This window comes from Nothobranchius furzeri, chromosome 11 (genome assembly GCF_043380555.1).
Source record: "Nothobranchius furzeri strain GRZ-AD chromosome 11, NfurGRZ-RIMD1, whole genome shotgun sequence".
Lineage (NCBI taxonomy): Eukaryota > Metazoa > Chordata > Actinopteri > Cyprinodontiformes > Nothobranchiidae > Nothobranchius > Nothobranchius furzeri.
The window spans coordinates 26,542,020-26,569,913 of record NC_091751.1 but is presented as its reverse complement, the minus strand read 5'-3'; the positions used below and the strand labels follow the sequence as shown (position 1 = coordinate 26,569,913).

At 42.2% G+C, this 27,894-nt stretch overlaps 1 protein-coding gene across 2 annotated transcripts in view; it reads right to left on the bottom strand.

Annotated features, from left to right (window-relative positions):
• The window catches only part of pals2b (protein associated with LIN7 2, MAGUK p55 family member b), a 37,573-nt gene extending 12,709 nt beyond the window's left edge, over positions 1-24,864 (bottom strand). The window contains exons 1-3 of one of the 2 annotated variants that reach the window (XM_015955822.3): positions 24,735-24,864; positions 11,526-11,576; positions 9,147-9,391 (exon numbers count right to left, since the gene is read on the bottom strand). In XM_015955822.3, coding sequence (XP_015811308.1) covers positions 9,147-9,270 — 124 coding nt within the window. In that variant the 5' untranslated portion in view covers positions 9,271-9,391; positions 11,526-11,576; positions 24,735-24,864. The remainder of the gene's footprint in view (positions 1-9,146; positions 9,392-11,525; positions 11,577-24,734) is intronic. The other variant, XM_054745096.2, reaches the window with a different exon arrangement.
• Positions 24,865-27,894: the final 3,030 nt, after the last annotated feature.

Genomic DNA, 27,894 nt, shown 5'->3' with positions numbered 1-27,894 from the left:
GACCCAAGGGATAAACCATCAACCCTGCTCAATGACCAACCTTCCTCACGGGGTCACACCCATTAGGACAGTGGGAGGGTAAATACTTATTGAACTTCACATACAAAGCAAACTCAAAACATTTTTAAAAAACTGTGTGTTGGGGTCTTTCGGGTCCTTTATTCAGTCTATTAGTGGCGGCAGTTGGCCACACAGGTGCCTGATTGATTGATTGATTGATTATATTGGCTTTTAAAAATAATTCTGGCCGATATATCAACCAGCCTCTTATTTTGCGCCATATTCTGATTTTTTCCTGTTTAACCTGTAGTTGGTTCTTGCTGAGGCCCTGCAACCATGTTTAAAGGCCACCAGTGAAACATCAGACCCTTGATCCTGTTTGTACAACCAGATAGAAGCAGAGGTGTGGACTACATGTGTGAGCCTGCTAACACGTCAGGCCAGGATCCCAAAGCCAGTGTAAAGCCATTTAAGGCACTTAAAGCCCTGGAAAAATGTGTGAGCGTTTTAAAGCATGCTTCAGTGTGTTATTATACACTTATGTGAGTAATAAGTACTCTCTGTCAGCACAGTTAACTCACTATTATTACTGGGAAGTGTGCTCTGCTAACCTGCTATTACTCTTTTAACACCGAGTCACACTGTGTCATCAAGCCTGGCTCTGTCTGTACTTTGCATCCTCTTTAGAAAACAGTGCAAAGCGCTAAATTACTGTCCTGGAGACACAAATGAAGAAGTGCTGCAGCTGCTCTCTGTCTGACCTTTGGGCTTCTAAAGCTACATGTGCTGCAAAGTTTTAAAACACCGAATTACAATGATGAATGCTAGAGAGTTAAGCTAACATCTGTGTAGTGGCCAGCGTGTAGTGTTGGGGTGCTGTACTACCACACCAACCTTTGGTTAGCACAGGAGTTGTAGAGCTGATTGTGTTGCAGCTATTTGCTAATGTCAGTTAGCTGTGGTGGCCATCTTGAGTCGGGTTGGCTGTGTTTAAATTAAGGCGCTGCATCCTTCCAAGACCCGTGTACAAAAACTGATTAGATCACAGAGATGTGGCAAAGGTTGTCCCAATTCAAAGACAAATGAAAATATTAATAATATAATAATTCTAACTCCTCCAAATGTGGCCCACCACAATGTCCGGTTGGTTCAACATCACCATTTTGTCAGTCTGGATCTGGAAGTCCCACAGGAGCTTGGCTCTCTCATACTCAACCACCTTAGGGGGTGTTACCCACTTTGGCCTTGAGACTTCCAGTCCATACTCTGCACAGAGGTTTCTGTACACTATGCCAGCCTCATGGTTATGATCTTCCATGTATGCCTTCCCTGCCAGCATTTTACACCTCACAGTTATGTGGTGAACTGTCTCAGGGGCCTCTTTGCATAGCCTACACCTTGGGTCTTGTCTGGTGTGGTAGATCTTGGCATCTGTTGCTCTGGTGTTTAGGGCTACTGTACTGTCAGTGGGGACCGGATTTAGGTGTCAACGCCTGTGGTCTGTATTTCTTTCTTTGGTCAGCTTATTATTCCTGCAGGACATCTGATTACTGGAAGGACTTAGCTGTTTAGATCTCAGATCTTGCTCTTGCTATTGAGCTGACCTCTTAGGACTTGCCTTACTTGATGTAGGTATTTGGCTGTGACTCCTTTTCTTGCGGCTTCATCAACGTTGCCTTTTGCTTGTGAGGTATCAAAGTACTTATAGCTGTCTTCAATGTCTGCTATTGTTCCTTCTGGGAGTGAGACCCCCTATCTGTGTGAACTACCTTCCCTTTCTTTGTCACCATTCGACTAGACCATATAACATGCTGATATCAGTGCTGTAGATCCTGGTTGTCTGGATCCATTAGTCGACTTATTGCTCGCTCTTGGCGTACAGCTTTCATCAATGTAGAGAGGTGGCTGATTGTGGTTTCATTCTTGAGTTGGTTTTCATAGCTAGATCTATGCAGAACATCAGTGTCTTCTTGGTATATGCCACATTAGATGGAAACTTGTGCAGTTGGCCTTAAGGGTGGTTTTCCACAGTCTCATCCAGTTTTCAACAAAGGCTCTAGACTCCTGTTGATGTTGTAAAGCACCAAGAATCCAATGATCCATGAGTGCAGTATTAAGTCATAGGCTTTCTTGTAATCAGTCCAGGCCGTGCACAGGTTGGTGTGTTGGGCTTTACAATCTTGGGTGAGTGTTTAAGCTATCATCTGCCAGTGTTTGGCTCATCTGGTATCTCTTGTGTTCATGTGCTCATGTATTGATCCATGAGCCCACTTGGTGGTCAGCTTTGGTGGGTCTACTCTGCTGTTATTACCCTGCCACTGAGAGTACACTTTAGCTGGTTGGGACAAGATGAGCCAGTTTATTTGTCTGGCTTCACTTTTTCTTGTGCATCTCTTTAGATGGCTGGCCAAGGCTTGGAGCCTTTGTTTGGCAGTTTCCAGTGCTTCAGGTATAGGTTTCTGGCTGCAGCTCATGGGTACCGTTTTTCTCATTGTACCTTTCTGGAGCTTTGACATTTGGCTCGCTTCTCTCAGTGCTGCCTTGATTTTGGCCTTCAACCTTCTTTTCCGTGGTGGGTATTGTTGCTGATGGTTCCTCTTGCTCTTATAGCCAAGCATAACAATGATCACTGCTACTGAAGTGTTTATCAGCTCATTGGTTTCAGTGATGGTGGTTGTGGGAATTTTTCCTACACATCTTTAAGAATATGTGATGGTATTTCACTTAGACGTTGTAGTTGGTGTCAGGTTGCCTGCTGTTCATGCCATGATTTTATCTTTCAGGTCAGTTGCTGCCTCCTTCAGTGATGTTTCACTTATTGTGGCTTCGTACCTAATCTCTGAATGGGGAAATGATGTGAACTCCCCTCTGATCTTGCATCCAGGCTCCCCTTGATGTAGCATTACAAGTTGTGATAGCAGTTGCCATTTGTGGATGTTGGAACACTAAGCAACTATTTGTTTGGCTGTTAAGTGTTGCATGCAGGTCCTGCAATATTTGCATGTAGCCCCTCATACTAGGGTTACTGGAGTAGTAGCATTCCAACAGATCCAGATTCACACGTCTCAACCGTTTTCTTCTTGTTCCACTAGTCCATTTTTCATCAGGGTGCTGTGGTTCCGCAGAAACTGACGAAGACCTTGTTTGGCTAGGCAACTTCTGAGCTGGCATCTCATGCTTTTCAGTTTCTCTCATGGTATGAGGTAGGATTTAGTGCCAAGGGTCTTGCCTAACTGGATGTAGGTTGTTGCCCCAGCACGGATTCGAACCCGGGTGCCTTGCAAGTTTAGATATCCAGCCACCATTTTATGTATATGTATGTGTGTAAGACTTATTTGTCCATCAGAGACGTTGCTAACTCTGCATTAGTCTAGGTACATCCTCAAACACTCACACATGCTCAGTGACTGATAAGTCTTCTTAGTCTTCTTCCGGCTCTTGGAGAGTACAGACGCTTTTTTCTCCTTTCCCACCCTCCTTACTCCAAGGTTCTTGGTCCTGTCTTGTGTGCACGGCGCTTTCTGCATTTTTTCTGGAAACTGTAAATTATTAAAAATGGATCTGGTCAGTTGATCTCTCAACACGATTGACACAATTTTTTCAATGATGAGAATGGGAGAAGGGGCTCCGGGATGCCCCTCTGGGACAGAGCCAGCTGGGTATATCATGGACTCCTGGAAACAGTGGAACCTGATATGGCTCTCTCAACTGTCTGTGGAGGATTCTGAAGATGCCTGGATATTCGTGGTTTTGGTGTCGGGATTCTTGCTGTTTGGCCTGAGCGGTTACCTGGCTTACCGGAAAATTAACGAGCTTTCGAGGAATATTAGCTCAATCCCGGAGCTCAGGGATGGAATGCATCGAACTGTGAACACACAAACTCATATAATTGTCGAGATGAGTCGTAAGCTTGGAACTTTGGCTGAGATTCAGGCTTTGACCCAGAAGGTGGATTCCATCAAGGACAGAGTTGTTGATGGATCAGCACAGATTGGGATGGATTAATTACGCCATTATTGAATCTAGAGGGGTTGATGACCAACAGAACTCTAAGGCAGAGAAGAAATTATCTCTGTCTGTCCCAAAGCAATCCTTATCTAAATCTGGTGCCCTTGGAAACTGTGAGGCTGAAGTAAAAACTCCCCCCTCAGAAGAAATACGGAATGCGCCTGTCGCTATGGAAACTCTTTCTTCCTATCCCAGCCTGGGCGGGACTGTGACTGGTGAAGGCCGTGGAACCGTATCTAGTTGATGCTTGACGATTTTGGTGAATGCTGAACAGCGCTCAGCTCAAATTGTATGGGGCTCTACAGGACGGGGGTTGGGCTTAGCAAAAGAAATGACATATAGCCTTCATTATATAGGGAGCCTAAGTCATGGCCATCTATTTCCAGACCACGGGTCCCCGGAAGAACGAAAAAATAAATGCAAGTCAATGGGGCTAATGTCACTATTTTCTAATTCCGCTTGTTTTGTGCCATAGATTTCACAAATGATGTCTGTGAATTTTAAAGATGCATTTTGATACCAAGAACTCGCTTATTTTCGAACGGGGGGGGGGAATGCTATTTTAGGTCATGTGTGAAAATAAGTCTAGGACTACAAATGCGCATCACGAAAGTGACGTCATCAAACCAGACACAGAGAAAACTGAGGGAAAATGGCTGTAAGTTCAGCAAACTTAAAATCCTGCCTTCAGGAGGAAAAAAACACCGTAAATCTGGCCATGTGGTAAGTAGCAGCTACGCTAGGGTAGAACAGATTCTGTGGCGACATGCCAATGTCTAGTTTGTAGTCATGCTAATTACGAACATTTACAAGCTGATAAATCTCAAAGAACATGACCGGCGTCATAGGCGGAGATCCCAGAGGGGATGGGGGGACGCGTCCCCCCTCACACAAAGTTGCCCCCCCCCACAAAAGTTATTGTAAACACATAAATGTTATCAGTAAACCTGTATTTTCTTCTAAAACCACAACGTAAAAGTTAGTCTGCAAATACAAAACAATGTGTTTTTAATTGTTGAGAAATTATAGTCCCCCCAATTCCTCAAGTCTGTACGGTCGGTCCACACGCGCTCTTTCCAACGGGTGGGGCTGCCGGCTCTGCTCCGCTCACAGCTTCACAGCAGCCCGAAGGCTCACAGGAGGTGGGAATCAAAAAGCCAGCGGTTTCCAGCAGCAAGTCATTTATCACACGCTTCTTCTACAAACTTAAATATGTATGTCAGATGTGGTCATAAATGTCAAACATAGACACCGATTATCTTTAGATTTTGATCACCGGTGGTAGATCCCTTTATGACAGACCACCACCACCACAGTAAAAAAAAAGTTGTCACTTCATGTTCTCTGGTCATTCCAGGATTATTCCGCTATTATTATTCCATTCACTAAGGTGATCAAAGTTCCTTTTTCCGGACACGTACGCTTTCACGGTCTGCCCCTGGAATCTGCGGAGCATTTATAGATCGATGAAAATGTCCGCGTTTCATCCTATTTAGCAGATGAATATGGTAGAATCAAAACTAACTGGTCGGATGTATGGAAAACCACAGCGTTTAGCCGCTCTTATCGCGTCTTCCCCAGGCTCTGCAGTTGTTTACAATATGTCAAAGTGCAGATGCACCGTGCAGCTTAGGGATGAACTGGCTGCAGCAAATGTGTGGTGGGGGCACGTTGCTCAAAGCTCTCAGTGTAAAACATAGAGCCAAAGATCCCGTTGGCCACACAGACCCAAAACACTATGAAAACTGAGAAAAGTGAGAGATCGATTAAACTGAAAGATAAACTATAGAGTATGTATATGTTTAGTGTATTTGTAAAGTAAATGTTTTTAATTTTTATTATTAAAATGAAACAAATATTTCAAGAATATATTTTTAGATTTTGTGTAGCTTTTCATTCAGTAGGACTTAGATAAAGTTGTTAAATATTACAGAGTTATTCTCTAATAGCCTACAAACATTTCTATGATTTATTAAAGAGATTTCAGTCATTTTGATACTTGACTTGTGAAAGCTGATTTGAAGGTTGTTATTTTTTCTAGACATATTTAGAAGGAAAATTTCAAATATATTAAAATCAATATGGAACTATTTGGATTTTAGTAGCTTTCATGTTATGTGATTTAATAAAATTTTTATTTGACACGTTCTCTCTCTTTGTTGTGAAAAAGTTAGATATGTTTTAGTACTTAAAATTAATGCTTTGCATCGGTCCACACGTCTAGCTGCTGGTCAGCTAATAGCCGTGTCATTTCAGGACATGTTGCTTCAACTATTAACGATCTACTTTTAAATCTTTATTCTGAATTGCTTATTCCGTTTTAGGCCACAGTCTTGTTATTGAAATGAAAACAAAAAGAAAGGATGCTTATGGAGATGTACAAAATTGGCAAGATATTATTGTTGATCAATATCCTCCAGCTCCGTTCTAATGACAACATCCCATCTGTGTGTGTGTTGCTGTCCAACTGTCAGCAGACCAGGTCAGTTGAAATGGCAGAGAAATGAAAAACAGCAGACATCAGGTCGTTTTTTAAAGCTTCAGAGCGTCAAGTAAATAGAAACTTGCATTTTGATAAAGACATCTATAAGAAAGAAATGAAATTGTTTCTAAATGGTTTCATTAGGCAAAGTCCAGTCACTTGAGCACAGGCAGCCAGAGCCTGTCAGACACGGGCACAGAGTCTCAGGTCAGTCTCTTATAAGGACATACAGTGTTGTATGTAGAGAGCATTTTTTTCATGTCCCCCCAAAAAATTACTCTCTGAAGTTTTACTGTTTATTGCCCCCCCCAAAAATTTGAAATGGGACTTCCGCCCTTGACCGGCGTGGTCGAAACACCCATCATTAGCTTTCATTTACATTGCAGTACAACATATGTGTGATCCAGGGCGTGAGGCAAAGCAGATTAGAAACTAGCTATTTTAGCCCCGTTGACTTGCATTCATTTTTTTCGTTCTTCCAGGGACCCATGAGCCAACCGGAAAGGGAGGAGACTTAGGTTCCCTATAGGGACAGGGTCAGAGAATCACTTTTATGGATTTCTAAAGAACGCGTAATTCCTGAAAGTGGGGAAAGCTACAATCTGGAGCGTTTTTTTTTTTTTTTTATAATAATTTTGCCAAAAGGCGTGGTGGTAAAACTGCTGTAGCTCCTCCAGGATAAAAATGCTCTGCAAAATTTTTAGCTTGATTTTTTTTCCAGCACTAACATGGTTGCTAAGCGACAGGGACATACACCAAGTTGGGAATAAATCTGAAGGCTGGACCGTCCAGTTTCACAGCTGCTCACTTCCAGTCTTTGTGGTTGATGAAGGATGCAGCCTACAGTACATGGACCAGGGTCTTCATAAAGGTGCAGTCGCCAAATCTGATCACAGCCCTGACGTTGACTGAATTAGGATGTTCATCCAGTGGTTTCAATGGAATCCATTTATAGAGCTTCATGAGACTATAGCTCTCCATCAATATTGGTCCCTTAAAAAAAAAGAGTTGAAATACACAGGATGAATTTATTGTGATATTTTTGTGTCGTTCCAGTAACTTTGTGCCCTAAAACCGATAATCTGAATCTGGCGCTTTATGAACACAGATGCATTTCATTAAACAGAGAATAACAAAAGCAAATCAGAGAGTTCAGTCTGACTGCATAAACAGAAGCTCTGTGCAACAAACCCCTGACACATTTATGAAGGACAAATAAGGGTAGGAGGTTCAAAACCCGGCTGTTTAACTAATAAATCCTTAAAGAATACTACAGTTACTGCATGATAGCACAGAACCCTAGCCCCCCCCCCCCCCCCCCCCCCCCCCCCACACACACACACACACACACACACACAAACTTTATGTGTGTGTGAACAGGATATTTAGTTCCTGGGGACCACACACACACACACACAGCTTGATTTTGTTACACTCACCCCCACAGAGAGCCATGACCTTAGAAAACCTTTTTTATTATTTACACGAGATGTTTGAATTCCAGTTGTAGTGTTTCTGCACAATGTTTAAAAAACGCAGTCCGCTCCGAGCCAAGCCACTCAAACACACAGCCAGGAGTTTTTTCTGCTCCCTGCTCTGACCTTTAGCCTCTCACTGTGATTACTGTATCATGACACCCTCGACCACAGAAATGTTTACTCAGTCCAGACCTGTCCTACACAGGAAATCCTGAAGGTCTCATCCAGAAAAACATCTGAAATAAGTTAAACCTCCTCCTGAAGCTGCGGTAACTGAGTACGGCACCACGTTCTAACACTAACCGAGGTCTAAAACCAGCTCAGGTTCTGTTTTCTGTTAAGTTTCATTCTGAGGCTGAAACAGCAGCAATTATTTGTAATAATCTTAGTGTTTTAGTTAGATTTCAGCAGCTTTTTCACTCATATAAATCACATTGTAGATGCTAAAATACCATTTTACATCATTATTATACATAATTTTGGGATTTTCATAGATTCAGCTAAAGAAAATGGGACCAAGTTGTGTATTTGTGGCAAGCTGCCAGTAACAAACAATCTAAATCCAATTTAAAATAACCTTGAAATTGTTTCTGCACAGCTGTCTGAAAATGACTCCGTTAATATCGTTTATATGGTTACCTGATCCAGCTAAACTAGATAGACAGCTATAATCTACAGGCTGGCTAACATTTCAGAGTTTATCCATTGATTTTTAAATTCATTGTCATTATATTAGCTCTCTACTGGATTACCGTATTACAAAACACCATGCCATAAACCTATTGAACAAAAATGATCGTGCATTAGCGTCACTGCTCATTTCACCGGCTGCAGAAGGGATAATGAAGAGAGTCTGCAGGTCCACAAACTCCACGCCACGGTCATGACGTCAGTTTGCAGAATTGCAGTTTTTACTTTCAGTGCAATTCTGCTAAAACAGGTTAAACCAAACCTAATCGACCACTTGACCTAAAAGCTGCAGTCAAACCAATTAAACCTGGATGTTTTTATGCTGTTAGAAATTTGTGGGTTGGTATAAAACAACATTGTAGCTAATTTTATTTAATCTGAAAGCATTTCTTACACTAATAAATCTGCTTCAGGACCAGTAATTCTGCACTAAATCAGCACATTTCAGCTGAAACACAAAAACGTCATCTCCATCCACCTCTCCTCACCTCCAGACGTTTCTCCTCCCTGACTGAGCGGAACAGCCGGGGGGCCCTCCATGCCTGCTTGTCCCGGCGGCTTCACCTCCTCTTGTCCCCCATCCTGACTGGGATCCTCCACAGCTGTGACCATTGCCAAGCCCTCCACCTTCTTGTTCCTGCCGCTGCCGCAAGTATGCTAAGGCGAACCACCCGCAGCAGCAACTGTCTTCTGTCCTCCAAACCTGCTTTTCAGGCTCTGAACTGCTGACTTTCTAAATGGTTTAAAAAAAAGCAAAAACAGGAGGACAGTGTGAGGGAAGAGGAGGGAGAACAAGGGAAGAGACACAACACGAGAGTCAAATGAAAGGGATTTGAATCAGAGGATAACATGGGGGGGAGGGGGGGGAGGAAGTATTAAGGATGATGAGGGAATTTAAAAGAAAAAAAACAGAAGCGGTTGTGTGAAAAGGTTAAAAATGAACAGGTGTGAAACAAGACAGTAAAGAGGAGACAGCTAGATCGTACACAGAAATGTGGACATGCATGCAGCGCTGGTCAGGCCCCTCCCTCCTCTCCCACTTTAATACCCTCCCATCCTCAACTCCGCCTCTTTTTTGGGTTGATCACTCAGGAACGCACACGCATAATCCCACAATCCTCCCCTGATGGGTTTACTTCAGTACCCCTCCTCTAGCAGCCTGTCTAAAGTCGAGTTCCCCTGTAGTAACACACACACACACACACACACACATTGCATAAGTAACCTACATAAGTCATGCTGAATGGGGCCTGGCCCTACGTTCCCGCTCCTTTCCCCATCATTTCTCTCATTCAGAGAAATTCCCTTGAAGCTCTCAGCTTCCTCAGTCAGCAGATTCTGTCGGCTTCCCCGGCCCTGATCAGCTCACAGCCTCTTTCTTTTAGTTATTTTCCACCCATGTTGTGTCTTCAACACCCGAGCTTCACCTGCATCTGAAGACCTGAGGGGTCCGCAGGACTAAGAACACTTTTGGGAGCTGCTTCAAAACTAGAACTTCTCCAAACCTGAGCCAAATTCTGGCAAACTAATCACTTTAATCTGCATTCTTTAATAACAACTAGTCGTCAACATCGGGCAAAGGTGACGGAAGTGGATGCAAAAATGTATTAATGGAACAAATCCATCCCAACCAGCAGGTCCTGTGTGAAAAAAAACAATCAACCCCCAGAGTCAATAACCGGTTATAACATCACTGTGGATCTAGCAGGAACGACCTGTTTAAGGTCAAAGGTCAAACATTTCCCTACAGTCTTTTCTGTTACAGTGCAGAGTTTATGTTTCTGAGTTCATTCATGACTTAGAAAAGGAGGGTAGTTACAGTTGGAGCAGTGGTTCAGTGGTTTGGGGTTCACCCTGTAATTGTAGGGTTGTTGGTTCAATTCCTTGTTTGTCTGTCTCTGTAGTTGTGTCCCTGGGCAAGACACTTCACACTGCTGTCTGCAGGTGGTGGTCGGAGAGATGGGTGGTGCCTGTAACCAGTGTGTGTGTGTGTGTGTGTGTGTGTGTGTGTGTGTGTGTGTGTGTGTGTGTGTGTGTGTGTGTGTGTGTGTGCGTGCGTGCGTGCGTGCGTGTGTGTGTGTGTGTGTGTGTGTGTGTGTGTGTGTGTGTGTGTGTGTGTGTGTGTGTGTGTGTGTGTGTCTTGTACAGTGCCTTGGAGTCCGGTTATCATCATCATCATCATTATTATTATTAGCAACGTCGTCGTTGTCCACGCAGCACCAGGTAGGTTTGGAAAACGTCCTTCCTCTAATAAATCTAATTTGAAAACTACACCATGTGCGAACTCAGATTAACTCTAACATTACAGCATATGTCCTCACTGCACTGCATACTAAAATATATTTGAAGAGTCTAAAGTAAAATGGACTCCTTGAGAACAAAAAGTGTCTTTTGCTTATAGAAACAGAAATGGCCCCATGCAGCCAAATCCTGCTTCCAGAGGGCCAAAAACACAGATGTCCTGTCCTGAGGCCAGGTGGGCTCTTCGTTCACCACTCGCTGGTGTTTTCTACAGCACACAGCCAGACTCATCCCCTTCAGCATCCATCAAGCTCCTCCCACAGGCAACACAACTGGAGCAGAGCTGTAGGCTTTAATCTACTCCCACAGCCCCTCCCCCATCTCAGGAAACGGGATTATAATCCAGCCATGAAAGCACAGGATTAGAGCATCTCCCTCGTTCACCATCATCTGCCCTTAAAATGTCTCCACAAGCATCACCTAATGAGTTTTTTAATGAGAGGCATATTTTTAACATAAAGCCTGAAACAATAGAAATCTGATTTATAAACCAAGAATTATCTGTTGGTTTGTCTTTAGCGGGGATTTCAGTCCACAGTACATCTTTACTCTAAAGGTGTGTTTACCTGGGTCCAACCCTACTGCCTACTGGCTGCTCATTGGTCCACTGTGAAGACCTGCAAGAGACACAGGTAGATCATCAGTATTCATGTATCACTCACACACACACACACACACACACACACACACACACACACACACACACACACACACACACACACACACACACACACACACACACACACACACACACACACACACACACACACACACACACACACACACACACACACACAACTCCCAGGCATCTAATTGTGTTTGGCTGTTGAAGCATGCTTGCATCATCAGCTGATGTGGCACAGTCAGTGCTGTGAATGGCCACTTTTTTCTGGAAGTAATGACAAAGCACACATCAGACAGTCTGTGCACCAAAGAGTAATTTGAAGATGAACATATGAATGTAGAGTAAAATCTTAAAAACAGCATGTCTTCATTAAGGTTTCTCAGTCCAGAGACGGTTGTGTGTTCTCGGGGGTCTACAAGTCTTAAAATGCAGCTTTGATTTACCATTTCATCCTCTCACTGGCGACAGTATGCAACTAGGATTGGGGCAATATTACATTTAACTTGTACGGAAGCGTATTACCGTCATTGCGGGGTAAAAAAAACTCAGGACCATTATCTCGTAATCACGAGAAATGTTCTCATTAAAACGTGATATAAATATCGTTTTAACGACAAAGTTTCTTGTTATTACGAGATACTTTCTTGTTAAAATTAGAAAACTTCCTCATTAAAACGTGATTTATATCACGTTTTAACGAGAAAATGTTTCGAAATAACGTGTTCTATAACTTGTAATAATGACATGAATAATAAGGCGGGTTTTTACGGAAGCGTATTACCGTCAGTGCGGGGTAAAAAAAACTCAGGACCATTATCTCGTAATCACGAGAAATGTTCTCGTTAAAACGTGATATAAATATCGTTTTAACGACAAAGTTTCTCGTTATTATCAGATACTTTCTTGTTAAAATTAGAAACTTTGTCGTTAAAACGATATTTATATCACGTTTTAACGAGAACATTTCCCGTGATTACGAGATAATGGTCCTGAGTTTTTTTACCCCGCACTGATGGCAATATGCTTCCGTAAACTTGTACCAAGTTTTGCAACTGTGACTTTTGTTTTGTAGCATGTAATTCATGTTTTGTAACACGTAATTTTTGTTTAGTAACATATAACTTTCTATTTTGTAACGGGTACGTTTAGTTTTGTAGCATGTAATTCTTATTTTGTAACATAACTTTGGTACGTAACATGAAACTTTTATTTTGTAACTTGCAGAAAAAAATCTTTGTACAAGTTTCAAATCACAACTTTCAAATGACAAATCTCAGTCTACAGTTACAAAACTCAAGTCTACAAATACAAAACATTTGGTCCCAACTCTAGCTCACTTCCAACAGGAATTGTCTTCGACAGGAATCCGAGACTCATGATTGGCTGGTCAGACAAAGCCTGTCATTGGTTCTTTGGGAAGGAAGCTAGAATTGGGACAAAATGTTTTGTACTTGTAAACTTGAGTTTTGTAACTGTGGACTGTGATGTGTGTTTTGAGAGTTGTGATTTGAAACTTGTACGTTGATTGTTGTCTGCAAGTTACAAAAGGAAAGTTTCATGTTACGTACCAAAGTTACATGTTACAAAATAAGAATTACATGCTACAAAACTAAACGTACCTGTTACAAAATAGAAAGTTATCGTCGTCGTCGTCTTCCTCCGCTTATCCGGGTCCGGGGTCGCGGGGGCAGCATCCCAAGAAAGTTATATGTTACAAAACAAAAGTTACGTGTTACAAAACATGAATTACATGCTACAAAATGAAAGTTGCAGGTTATAAAGCTTGGTACAAGTTACATGTAATATTGTCCCAATCCTAGTTCCATACTACAGCGCCAGCTTCCCATCACCAAAGTGTTCTATGTCAGGTCTGAAGTTTGCCCTTAAGTTGCCACATTCTTCTGTCAAGTTTTGCTTTATAAATCAGAGATTCGCATGGAAACACAGTTTTCAGACCCAGCTTCGTGCGTAAGCAGATCTAAACGAGTTTACTTTTCAGCTAAGATTTAAAACATCAAACTTTTTGACCACAGAATTAACTGATGAGACGTTTTTTGAAATAAATCCTTTGCAATATTGTCCTTTCTGTGCTTCACTTTGGTTTTTTTGGTCCATCTATTAGAGTAATGAGTCCCCTGCTGCAGGAGGGGTCAAACGATTATGCAACACGGATTACAATCACGTTCAAACGGTTTATTGGAAGTGAAAGAAATCCCTTGGAGGAATGTTAACAGAGGAACTCCACAGGGCAGGAGCCAGGATGGTTCAAACTCAGCCAGGAAGGAAGGATGGACCTTATGTGAGAAGAATGTTTGGAGATGGGCAGAGAAACGTAAGATTTAAGTGGAGTCGAGGGAGAGATGGAGAGCCTGAGAGTGAGGAACAAGAGGGCAGATCAATCTTTAAAGATTGGACCGTGTTGAGGGAAAAACCTCACAGCGAAGACATGAGAGTCTTGAAAGAACAAAGAGGGAGGTTCTACTCAACAACTTTACGTATCAGTAAAAATACGACCTGGAATGTCTTGCTAGAGGAAATTATTATGCATGAATCTTTTCACTCCTAAATCCGTGACACTTTGGATTTTTCTGACCAACTCGTTTCTTTTTACTCTGAGCATGTCCTGCTTCTGGAGCTTCTGATATCTAGTTCCTCTCTGATCCTCCTCCCTCCTCTGGGACAGAAAGAGGGGGGAAGGGGGGGGGGGGATTAACCCTTTGATGCATAATGGTCACTACAGTGGACAGGTACTAAAAAATTGTTATTTATTTATTTTTGCTATTAAGCACAGCTGTTGAAGACTTTATTGTATGTGAGCGCCTCCATTTGGACTTCAGTAAGGCAAGCCAACATATTTCATGTTCAGAATGCACGCTGTCCACTGAGATGGACATGTAATAAAGTATTTGTAAATTAACAAAATGTTACAAAAAATATTTGTTGAAATTTGTTTCATTCACACCTAAAGATGAATGAAAAAAATTGTTTAAAAAATCATGGTTGAAGGTCTCATAATTCATGCATCAGAGGGTTAAAAGAGAGAGGAGGCATTTCCAATCCTGGCTGCCATTGGCTGGTCCGTATGAAAGCACGAGCCAACAAAAGCCCTCTGAGCGCCCCGGTTACCGAGCATGCAGATGATGGACGGCTGGCGGAAGAGGGATCATGAAGGGAGATCAGAGGGTTTGTTTTTGTGCTAAACATCACTTCCGTTTCACTCATGGTGCCAGACACATTTGTCAGATTAGAAGCACTGATTCAGGTTCCTCTCCTGAACACGGCCCAAAGAAACCCATGGTTCATTTCATTGTCTGCCATCTTGTGCCCCGGGCTCTGAGGAGCACAGGAGAGCCGGCGTCACTTTCATTTCCTCTCAGTGGATGAAGAAACACAAAGATGGAATCTGGAAGTCTCCAAAGCTGCAACGACCGCAGTCTGAGTCAAAAAACTGTCATATACTAAATATCATAACTGGCCCCTCCCATCCCACCATGCCTGTTACCCATCACCCTCCACCCTATGTAGGTCACTTCATTTGTTAACACGGCCGCTCAATAAAAGGATTACACTGCCAACCCTAAGACAGTCATGTTAGCAGATCAATATCAGCAAAATATTCCAGAATACCCCCTCAACAGCAATCCGCCTCAACAATCTGCTCCTGAAGACCAGAACACAACTTCTGTTATTGCTGCTGACTCATGCCTCTCACTACCGAACACTGAAACAGGAGTGGACTGTCTGAAATGGAAGACTTGATCAAAAACAGCCCTAGATTGTGCCCGCAGGACTCTCCAGCAGCTGAAGCGTTGGTTATATTGCCCAGCTTGGTGTGAAATAATTACAAAGCTAATCAGAACCTCTCAGTGATGATGGCAGAGATCTTAATGATCGTGGTATAATCGGATCTGCCACATGGTCTTGTTCCTCCCAGCTGATTCTAAATGATCATTAAAGATCTGCTGCAATCACTCTCACTGGGTGACGATGAGTGGAGTAAAAAACGAGTCAAGAGACAAATGAGTCCGTCAGTGATCTCTGCAGAAGCCTTAATCAGAGGTTTGTTGGAATACGATGTGGAAACTTCACATCCAGCAGTGTGAACGACTGGAGAGGATCCGTCTGTTTGGTCTGATCGATCCACAGCAGCAGCGTGGCAAGCTGTTATGTCATATAACATGATACTGAATCGATATTTAAAGCTGCTATGATTCATCTGCAAACAAGCTAGGTTTTGAATCCAAACACAGTCACAGAACGCTCACCCCTCCCTTCGGGTATCTTTCCTGAGATGCTTCTGCCAGACCAGAAAACCCACGATGCCAGAGGAAACGAGAGAGCGCTAAACACCAGTCGCCATGTTCTAGGTCCAAACATCTTCTGTTATCCGTGACTTCAAATGGTGTTTTTCTTTTTGGGACTCTGGTAGTTTGTCCTGCAGCTGAAGTGGTAGCAGCCAGCTGTTTTCCCTCCTCTGATGTTACTGAGCGGAGAACCTCTCACACCAGTGGTGTTCTGCTGCAAAATACGCCATGGTCCAAAAGTTGCTTTCGGTACACAATGTGTTATTAGTGGACAAAAGAGAGAACCACTTTTTTTTTTGTCTCCTCACTGTTTATAGTTAAACTATGTTAGAACTTTAAGAGGCAGGAAAACAATGTTTAAGCTCATTTGTTTTCCAATTTTTCAACCGCAGCTTTAAAAGCAGTGAATCATTTTTTTAATTGAGAATTTACAAGCAAACATTGACTGCTGGGGTATTCTGTCCTGAAAGGCCGGTATCCAGCACGTTTTAGTGGTTTCTCTGCTCCAACACTATTCAGTGGTTAAATCACCTGTGCAGCAGCTCATCAGCCTCTGCAGAGGCCTGTTAATCACATACTAATTGAAATCAGGCGTGTTGAAGCAGAGTTAAAACCACAACGTGCTGGATACCGGCCCTTGAGGCACGGAGCTGAATAGCCCTGGTTTAATGTATTTTTTGTATGATGCAAATCATACTCTGACAGCTAGGTGGCAGCGGTTTTTACTGCCTTCATTGTGTTGGAACAACAAGATCCCGCGATAATTCTGTATATGTGTTGGAAGCGTTTGTCCTGAGCTTTCCAATTAAAGCAGCTAATGCAAATTTGTGAAACAAATTAGCTTAAAACATTTTACTTCCTTTAATGAGTCAACACAATAGGGCTCGTGATCGTGATGTCATCACCGACACGGCCGCCCCGTTGGAGGCCTACGAGTCCTAGTCTCGTTCTTCTGCTTAAATGAATGTATTATTCATTTGCACAACTATGGTAAATTGTTGCTGTGTTGTGGGGTGCAACACGTGATCACCAGGGGAGTAAAGATGGAAAATGGGCAATTTTTTTCTTGTTTTCCTGCTTGGAGGCACAGCCATGAGACCAAGTATCTAATATGACAAATTCTCATTGGCTCGCTTGGATCGCAGCTGTAAGGTGACCAAACATATACCTTCTGGATTATTTTCATTCTGATAAGTTACAGATGGTGGACATGTTTTGTATACTGGTTCTTTCCTTCAACTGTGACACGCACACACACACACACACACACACACACACACACACACAGGCTAGTGTGGGCACAGTGACACAACACAACTTCTGCTACAGTTCTATAGAGCTCCGGGAGTTGACGTCACTTCTCCCGGCATGCAACAGTTCAAATCAAAACGGCGCCATCTTGGCAGGCAGAAGCCCGCAGCTGGACTATTTGTTATTGTCAGAAAACTCAAACGGGAAATATGGTAGATTCCTGTTGTGCCCCAGGATGCAGAACAGACGTGGACGACATAAGGAATGAGCCATCTACAGGATTCCCCAAGAGCCGGAGCGGCACAAACGTTGGATCATTGTAATAAAACGAGCTGGTGACCGGGTTAAAATGAAACTGTGGGATCCCGAGAGTAAAGGTTTTCGCTTATGCAGCGACCGCTTCATATCAGGTACTTAAACCAACGTTTTCTCAACTGTGTGTGGTATTTATTTCAAATGGTTTTATTACGATTCTTAGTGGGCTTCCTAAACTTATTTCGGCGTGGCTTTTTCTGTCTTATTACTCATAGCAACAAGTAAACATCACGTAAAACGTTGCCTCGTGAGTTCTGCGTGCTGCCGTTTCCGTATTTTATGATCACAGCAATTAACCGGCTAAGCTGTATTTAATTTTAAGCAATGGCTGATCAGTTGTCAGATCACACATAACAAGCACTTTGGATTGCTATTATCTGTCTCACCGAGACAGATCTCAGACAGATCCTGGGACGCTCCTGCCTGACATTTTTATTTTATTCACGGAAAACAATCAGACCAGTGATTTCTCTTGGCGTTCAGTTTTTACATTCAAACATCACAGCACTCTAAACTACTTGCATGTAAATCTATGTTATTTGTCCATCCATCCATCCATTTTCATCCGCTTATCCGGAGTCGGGTTACGGGGGCAGTAGCATCGAGAGGTTCAGACTTCCCTCTCCCCAGCCACTTGGGCCAGCTCCTCCGGGGAAATCCCAAGGCGTTCCCCGGCCAGGTCCGGTAAGAAGTCCGCTCTGACAGCTTCTGGCGTTTTTAAAAAGTATCCCAGGGGCACGGTAAGGGTCGGAGATGTTTAGTCTATTTAATTTCTGACTATATACAACGATTTCTTTGGTTTTAAAGTGTGAAGTAAACTCTGAAGAAGTAAAATCCCAGCCGATCTCGTTCATTTTGTTTACCTTCATTGCCTGCCAACATGGCGTCTACTCTCTGAGAGTCACGTGACGTCGGGAGCTCTATAGGATGACAATTTTGATTGTTTTATCAGAAACACCAGCAAATGAAATGTTTACCTCTCATCCGGACATTTGCATCCGCTCACACCACAAACAAGAAAGCCGAAAATGTCCGTTATGCACGACTGCAGCGGCAACAAGCAGTGCTCCAGTCTTGGGTCTTTCATATGGATCAATATGGATTGTGTCCACGTACCGGTTCCCGGCGTCTTTATTTAACATATCCTTGTATATTCTGCATCCTTTTTGGGATTTTAACATGTGGTTTAACACTTCCTTTCACCCAAATCCGCTTCTGCTCTGCGATGAACTATTTTTTTTTTCACAGTTTGTTTGCACTCGTAAGGCTGCCAGCATGTCTGCACACATCCCAGAATGCTATGCATAATCAAGTGTGATTACAAGCCTTATAGCAATTTAACAGCAAGATGGCAAACAGCAGCACTTCCTGAAATGTGGTAGACAAACTACCATAATAAGTGTAGTAAATGCTCCCTACAAAAAACAACACCCATAAAAGTTACACCTTTAAAGGAATGGGGAAACCGGAAAAAACATTTTTAATGATCATTTCTGATTCTAATGTCATGATCATGCCCTGATCTCTGTGTTTTCCTGTCTCCATGCAGCAGCAGCAATCTAGCTGATCAATTCCACCTGTGCTGCTCCCTATTTAAGCACCTGGCTCCTGCTGCTCAGTGCGAGATCGCCTGCTGCCCTGTCACAGTCCTTCGAGCGTTTGAACCTGTCTGCCTGCCTGTTCATTACTGACCTCTGCCTGCCTGACCACAGAGCCTGTCTGTCTGTCTGTCTGTCTGTCTGTCTGTCTGTCTGTCTGCCTGCCTGTTGTCCGACCTCAGTCTGTCTGATCATGGAACCCGTCTATTGCCTCAGTTCCAGCCTGAATCTGAGTACTCACCTTCATCGGCATCCCTCACCGCTGAACACTGCTGCTGTTTTCAGAAGGTCAGTCACTCAGATTAAGACATCTGAATCATCTCCCTCGCTGACTTTTCTGTCTCCCAGGCCACACCACCCGGAACTGACTCCAGCTGGTCCCGATCGCTTTAACAAGTCCTTAAATAAACTCTAAAACTTTCTCTGTGTTTGGCTGTTGTTGGATCCGGCTGATCCTCACTAGGTCTGACCGTGACATCTAATGGATCATTCTGAGCTTTTTATGCTGGCTGAACATGAAAATAGTCTCCTACACCTTTTTCCTGCTTCTGGTAGAAAATAGATGGTGAAACTCTAGGATTAGAAAATTCTGACAGATCTACGTTACACTGTCACCTAACACTCCATGTTTCCCCTTTAAAAAAGAAGGTAATTAGAGACAGGAAGTTGGCTCCCTGGTTAATTCTCATTTACAAATTTTCAAACAAAACTAGAAAAATGGAGAGAACATGGTGCTCTACGCACCAGGAGAGGAGTCCTACTTATCCTGGAAAAATAGTCTTGTGCTTTATAAAAATAAGCTTCAAACTAGAACTGCTTATTTCTCAGCATTAATTGAGGATAATAAGAATAATCCTAAATTTATTTTCAGTACAGTTGCCAAACTTGCACAGAATCATAGCTCTGAACCATCTATTCCCTTAGCCCTCAGCAGCAATGACTTTATGGGATTTTTTAACAAGTAAAATTAATTCTATTAGAAACAAAATCTTTAGCATCCTCCCTAATGCGATTTCTTCTTCCTCGGTAAGTGAGGCAGCATCAGAGGTAACTGTAGAACCTCATCTGTGTTTGAACTGTTTTGATCCAGTTGAGCTTTCAGATTTATCAAAAATATTAGCTTCATCTAAACCTTCAACTTGTATTTAAGATCCAATCCCAACCAAATTATTTAAAGACGCATTTCCTTTGGTCACTGCCCCCATTCTAGATACAATCAATCTATCCTTAGTAAATGGATATGTACCACAAGATTTTAAGGTTGCTGTAATCAAACCTTCACTCAGGATGCCTTCTCTGAATCCAGATGACCCAATGAATTATAAACCAATATCTAACCTTCCATTTTTATCCAAAGTCCTGGAGAAAATAGTGGCCATCCAAGTATGTGAGCATTTAAACACTAATGATCTTAGGTGTGTTCATGCTTTGTCGTGGTTCTAATTTCATGCTGTAGTTCTTTTTAAAAAGAACGACAGCATGGCACTAATGATCTGTTTGAGGAATTTCAGTCTGGTTTTAGAAAGTATCACAGCACTGAAAATGCATTAGTGAGAGTTACAAATGATATTCTCATGGCCTCAGATATGAATCTTGTGTCTGTTCTAGTCTTGTTAGATCTCAGTGCTGCCTTTGACACAGTAGATCACAATGTTCTTTTAGAAAGACTTGAACATGTTGTAGGGATCAAAGGAACAGCGTTAGGCTGGTTTAAATCCTACCTGTCTGACAGATTTCATTTTGTAAATGTACATGACAAATCGTCTTCATACTCCAGGGTTACTTGCGGAGTACCACAGGGTTCAGTGCTTGGACCAATTCTTTTTACTATATATATGCTCCCAATTGGTAAAATCATTAGACAGCATGGGATATACTTCCACTGTTATGCTGACGATACTCAGTTACATCTATCCATTAACCCTGATGAACCTAATCGGTTGGGTAGATTACAGGCTTGTCTTGAGGACATAAAAAATTGGATGACTCTTAAATTTTTTGCTTTTAAATCAAGACAAGACGGTAGTTCTCATCTTTGGACCAGAAATCTAGAAAAGGAACTTGCTTAGTCAATCACCTGACCTGAATGGCATTACATTAATCTCCGAGAACAAAGCAAGGAACCTTGGTGTTATCTTTGACCAGGTCATGTCATTCAAATCCCAGGTTTCACAAGTTTGTAGGATTTCTTTTTTCCACCTTCGGAATATTGCTAAGATTAGAAGCATCCTTTCCAGGAGTGATGCTGAAAAACTAGTTCATGCATTTATTACATCAAGACTAGATTACTGTAATTCATTACTCTCAGGAAGTCCACAGAATGTAGTTAAAAGTCTTCAACTTGTCCAAAATGCTGCAGCTAGAGTTCTGATGAGAATTAAAAAGAGAGATCATAACTCTCCTGTCTTAGCTTCCCTACATTGGCTACCTGTTAAATTCAGAATAGATTTTAAGATCCTCTTTCTCACATATAAAGCTCTTAATAATCAAGGTCCATCATACATCAGTGATCTGATTGTTCCATATGTTCCTAACTGAGCACTTTGCTCTCAGACTGCAGGTTTACTGGTGGTTCCCAGAATATCTAAAATTAGGATGGGAGGCAGATCTTTTAGTTATCAGGCTCCTCTCCTGTGGAACCAGCTCCCAGCTTTATTTCGTGAGGCAGACACCTTGTCTACTTTTAAGACTAGGCTTAAAACATTTTTATTTGATAGGGCTTATGGTTAAAATCTGATGTTAGCCTAGATCTGGACAAGTGGGGGAGTAGAGGGAGGTGGAGTGTACAGTCGGTAAAGACGGCTCTCCCTTGCCCTGACTCCAACATGCCTCCATCTAAATAGGATAGATTATCCAGAGTTATCTAGTTATGCTGCTATAGGCTTAGACTGCTGGAGGATACACTGACCACTTTCCACACTCTACTACTTTCTTCTACAATCTGCTCTTTAACTGTCTTATTCTCTGCGATTTCAGCTGTTAACTTTATTTTTTTCTCTAAGTGTTTCTCTCCCCAGAAGAAGCTACAATGATGTTCTGCTGAGCTGTGGTGGCCTCATGGAGGGGGCCATCGTCTAGCACACTGCTGCTAATCACTTAAACATTATCCCTCTCCTGATAACTTTTTGCTTTCCTTGACGTTGGATGTGCTACTACTAGTTTACCCGTTTAATTATAGATTCACTAGGATAAATACAATAAAGTTTATCTCTCACCAAATAGAATATTTACTAAGAAATCGCAATGTAACCATAGACATTTTGCTTGGTGTGTGTGTGTGTGTGTGTGTGTGTGTGTGTGTGTGTGTGTGTGTGTGTGTGTGTGTGTGTGTGTGTGTGTGTGTGTGTGTGTGTGTGTGTGTGTGTGTGTGTGTGTGTGTGTGTGTGTGTGTGCGCGCGCTCTGTCTTCTCGATCCCCAGTGAGTCGTGGAGGATGGCTGCTTATACTGAGCCAGGATCCTCTGGAGGTTTCTTCCTGTTAAAAGGGAGTTTTCCTCTCCACTGTTGCTAAATACTTGCTTAGTATGAGGATTGCTGTAAAGTCACTGACTCTAGTCAGTGACTTGATGCAATTTGCTGGGTTCCTTATATAGGACACATTTTTTCTGAATGGCTTAATGAACTGACCTGGATTTGAATGTTTATTATGTGAAGTGCATTGAGACGACTCTTGTCGTTACTTGGCGCTATATAAATAAAATTGAATTGAATTGAATTAACATTCATGCACGCACCCATCTCGACTCACGATGGGGAAGGCTGTTGTTGGTTTAGCATCCAGGAAATTTGTGGAAATAAAACATTAACGTTGCAGAGCAAACAGAGTCAGTGGTAGAGTCATGTTGCTGTTAGCCAATCCAAGGTGAGATGATGAGGAAATAAGACCCCATATCATGCCGTCTGAAGCTCAACTCTGATTTGCTTTCCTTGACGTTGAATGTGCTACTACTAGTTTACCCGTTTAATTATAGATTCACTAGGATAAATACAATAAAGTTTATCTCTCGCCAAATAGAATATTTACTAAGAAATCGCAATGTAACCATAGACATTTTGCTTGGTGTGTGTGTGTGTGTGTCTTCTCAGCCCTAGTTCCTGAAAATGGTGCCCCCCAAGAGTACGAATTACAAGGCATTTATTCCACCACAGACCACACTGCAAACGTATTGATTAAACGAATTATCCATACGTCCTCATCCCTGCTACTGAAACCTTTCAGAATCAGAAACATCTTGTTGAGTGGTTTTTGTGTCTTTCTTTTACAGGGAACGTTTGTGTTAATCATAGAGGGATATGGTGGTTGATGCCAGCTCTCTGAAACATGGCAGGGATGTCTGAGTGATTCCAGTTTCTCCAGTTAATTTCTCCTCTTCCCTCTATCTGTGTATTAATAATAGAAAAGGAGAAGCTCGAGTGTGTTGGATTTGGTCTGCGAGAAGGCTCGTGGACAGCCCATCTAACATTGAGGGCTTGATGTGTCTGACTTGAAATTCTGTTCTCCGCCCTGCTGACAGGAAGGAAAATGTATATGAGGGCCGGGGAGCTTTGCTCTTCTTGCTTTGGCAACAATGAAGGTCACCCAGGTTTCCTGACTCAGAACTCTCATGGATGGCTGAATAATTACTGTAATACACCAGACTGGCTCCGTCTTCTTCCTATCCTCCTTTTGTTCGGCCTAATGGACATAATCTGATTAGAAGGGAGAGACGGGTACATAAATGCAAGTTTAGATGCAAGAAGATGTTCTTCAAAAGAGGTCCCCGTGATTCTTTAGTCATATAAGAATGTCACATGATTCCTAGAAGCTTGTGTCTGGTCATTAGGGAAATGTTTCTATTGAATGGCCATCAAGTGAAATTATTATGATCATTTCTTTGGAAGCAGATTAAAAGTAGAAATAGAAATCAATGACTGGCTGTGCTCGTCAGTGCAAAACGAACCAGTCCTCTTCTTCTTCTCATTTATTAAATGTTGTCTCAGAAGGGCTGAGTCCAAGGATTTGGGATGGAAAAGCTTGTCTTTGTCGCAAACTGAGCTGGAGGATGAACGGTGAGCGTTCCGTCCATTCTTATCCCGTCAGCATGTGTATAATAATAATAATAATAATAATAATAATAATAATTCATTTTATTTAAAAGCACCTTTCATGACAAGGACAGTTTACAACACTGGGGAAAAAATAAATAATTAAACCATGATAAACAGTACAGAGATATGCATTATTATTATTATTATTATTATTATTATTATTATTATTCCTCCAATCAGCTCGTGATTTTAAAAAAAACATGGTAACTGACGCAAAGCCAAATCCGTGCGCTTGAGCCGTGCGCCAGATCCGTGCCAAACGACTGTACACGCGCGCACACGCGCGCGCGCGCGCACACACACACACACACACCGTGTGTTCTCCTCTCACGTGCGGCCATTTTTTGTTGCCCACTGTCGCGTGAGTCCGACCTACTACTCCCGAGCCTACCGCAGCCTCCCCTCCTATCACGAGAAGCCAGAGGAGGCGTCCTGGTCCAGAACCGGAACCAGAACCAGAACGTGTTCCAACAGAGGAGAGGAGGACTCCTTCTGTCACAACTCCAGCAGTCTTTGTCTAACAGCTGAATCACAACCCATACTCTTCCCCACATCATCAACAGTCAAAAGAAAACCCCACGAGACGCTGTTTTACCTGAAAGTCGTGCGCGTGAGCTCGCCGTTGTCCACGGACCGTCCCGGTTCAGACCCACCCCCCCTTCAGCTGTCTGTTCTGGTCCCGCAGCGGACTACCGAGAACACAGTGCCAATCAAACCAACACGCCCCTCCCATTTGCTGACATCACGACGCCTGAACCAATAGCAGCTGTGGTGTAAAACAACCGCTGAGAAATTCATTCATACAACGCTAATGGTGAGGCTGTTTCAGCAGATAGTTTAAACAGAACCGCATCAGTTTCACCCTCAGCTTAGATAAAGAAAACAAAAAACAAACAAATAAGAGTTTTAATTTAATAACGAATAAAACTGATTTACAGTGAAAAATGGAACAATAATAGTTTTTAACCTGATATTAGTGTCTAATGTTAAGATGAGAACTATATAATAATCTGTTTATTTCATTATGTTTATATATAAATATAAAATGTGCCCTTTCCTAGATTCCCCACTAGAGGCCAGTAGACTCGTTTGACTGGAAAGAGCAGGTTCCAGATGAAGGTACTAATCCTGATGAGACATTGTGTAGTTTGTATCCTAATCTCTGAAATATCCATCAAAATATTTTTGAAAACCAATTGCTGACATTTTTTGGGCTGTTTCTTAACATTTAACCATAAAAATTGCGTTTAAAATACATGAGCGGGTCTAAGTCTCTGGGCGACGCCATTTTAGACGTAATGTTTCCTTCTACGTGAGCCCGTGAGGACAAACTGCATTTACTAATTTGTAAAAAGCGGTTAAAAATAGGGATGAGCGAGTACACCTGTATCTGTATCTGTATCTGTTCAACCAACTTAATTATCTGTTTTTGTATCTGTACTCGGAATGGGCGTGGCATAACCCGGAAGTGAGCTTGGTTTAACCGGAAGTGGGTGTGGTTTACATCAATGTATTATTTTAAGTCTGAAATTGATATGGAATGATTAGAAGTTGATATGTGTATTGTTTATTTGAAAACTATTTACAGAGCAGCCTCAGAATTTAGATGAAATATTTTTGATCACAATAGTAAAGAAACTATTACAGAACAAGTGTTTCATTAAAATCCAAACATTAATATTTAAGTGCATGAATTAATACATCTGAACGCATGCAGTAGGGACTAGGAAATATGAAATGCTAGAACCAGACACAACTTTATATATATTTTTTAATTTTAATTTGATTAAACTGATTTTTTTTCTTAACGTTCTTGGCATTTTGCCCCAAACAAAGTTAAACAAAACAATGTGGATTAAGGTGTGTGTGTCTGAGAGAGACAGAGAGGGTCAGAGGGAGAGAGATGGAGTTAAAAAAAATAAAAAATAAAAAATGACCGGAGCGGAGGTAGTGAGTGACTGACGCAGCACGTCAGCGGTCTTGTCAAATGCACCATGCAAGTTACGAAAAAAGTAACTTCAAATATTCAACCGAAAAAGAGGCGAGCTGAAGAAAACCTAGGGAAAACTGAAGAAACGTGAGAAACAGTGAAGCCATCACAGCGAGATCCGTTACTGTCTTTGTGTGTACGTGGATGAGCCGGACGGACTGCGCTCCCGGGGCCGGTCGGCTAGAGAGTTTTGTGTGTAGGGAGGGGCGGGCGCTCTATGTGGCTGGCCAATCACAGAGCGTGAAGACAGTCAGTTACCCAATGAGGATTTTCCTTCAGCACGATTACAGATATTTACGAGGTTAATTCGTTTCATGCTCGTATTCGTCAAAAATCCTTTATCCGTACCAGATACTTGTCTGAAACGAGTATCCGGCTCATCCCTAGTTACAAAACTTTCACCATTCATAAATGTTGTAGTGTTACACATTTACCTCTTCACTCGTTGCCAGGGATGAAAGGGAGTCTGATGTGCTTGTACTTTTGCTGGAGGTTCCGCACTCAGGGATTTTTGACCCTAATTGGCATCCATTTGTAAGGTCAAACACAAAATAACACATGCTTATAATAATTACGGCATTGCCCCCTATCACCAGGGAAAATGCATACATCACTTCAATGTCTCGAAGAGGTTTGGATTTGTGACGTAAATTACAAATAATAATGATTTGGTACTTTCACATGAAAATAAACTGATGTAAATGTTCACAAACGCTTGATCCTACCATGAACTGGAAACTGCTGGAACATCTGTGTCTCTTTCCACAACATAATCAGTCTTATAACCAGGACCAAGAAGAAACCTCCTGAGACACCGTCAAGCAGGTCAAATGTCTTCTAGAGACCATGTTTGTGGCTAAATGAGACAAAGATTGAGTGATATGGCCACAGCGACGAAGAACATTATGAAGCATGGAGGTGGTAGCATCATAGTGCGGTGTGTATTGCCTCCCATCAAATTCTTCAAAGTCACCTGACATCATCAGCCGGATGGTTGAAGCTGGGACATGATTTCAACAGGAACTGGTTTCTAGTTGGATGAAGCAGACATTTCTCTGTTTTGAGCAGCTTCAGTGTGGATGTTTCTCCGATATAAAATCAAAACCTCTCTCTTCTTAAAGAGGGACTGCACACCATCAGAAAATGTAACTCCACCCCTAGTCAAGATTTGAAAAATGACATCAAAGTGGGCGATGCCAGGAGGCACAGAGTGGCATGGCCGAGTGTGAGGAATTTCCATCCTGGGAGGGAGGGGGAGTGGGAGGAGACTGTACCGATGACGTGAAATGGTTCCAGCCCCAGTCAATCACAAGTTTAAAATGCAGTAGCTGCTGTTCTGCCACAGGGGGGCAGCACTAAGACGGTTTTAGACCTAGATTCAAGTTTACACAAACATGTCAAAAAAATGCGCAGAAACAGAAAGATTCGCTTTTGACCCAATTATACAGTTAATTAGCAAGAAAAGGTTATTTTGGGGTTTAGTTACTCTTTAAATAACTTGTTTTATTTAAAAGCATTTTATCCTTTTTGTTCATAATTTTAATTGTCTTTCATTTTTATTTTATGATTTTTTTTTGCTTTCTTTTTCTGAACACTTTATGATTTGTTTTGCTGATCTTTGTGAAGCACGTTGTGATTTTCCTTTCTGTGATGAGTGCTATTTATGTGGCAAGGTGTAGAGGCGAGGGCCCGGGCGGGAATCGATCCCCGGATTTCCAGGTGAGAGTCACGTGTGCTTCCCAGTCAGCCAAAGGGACATCCCCTT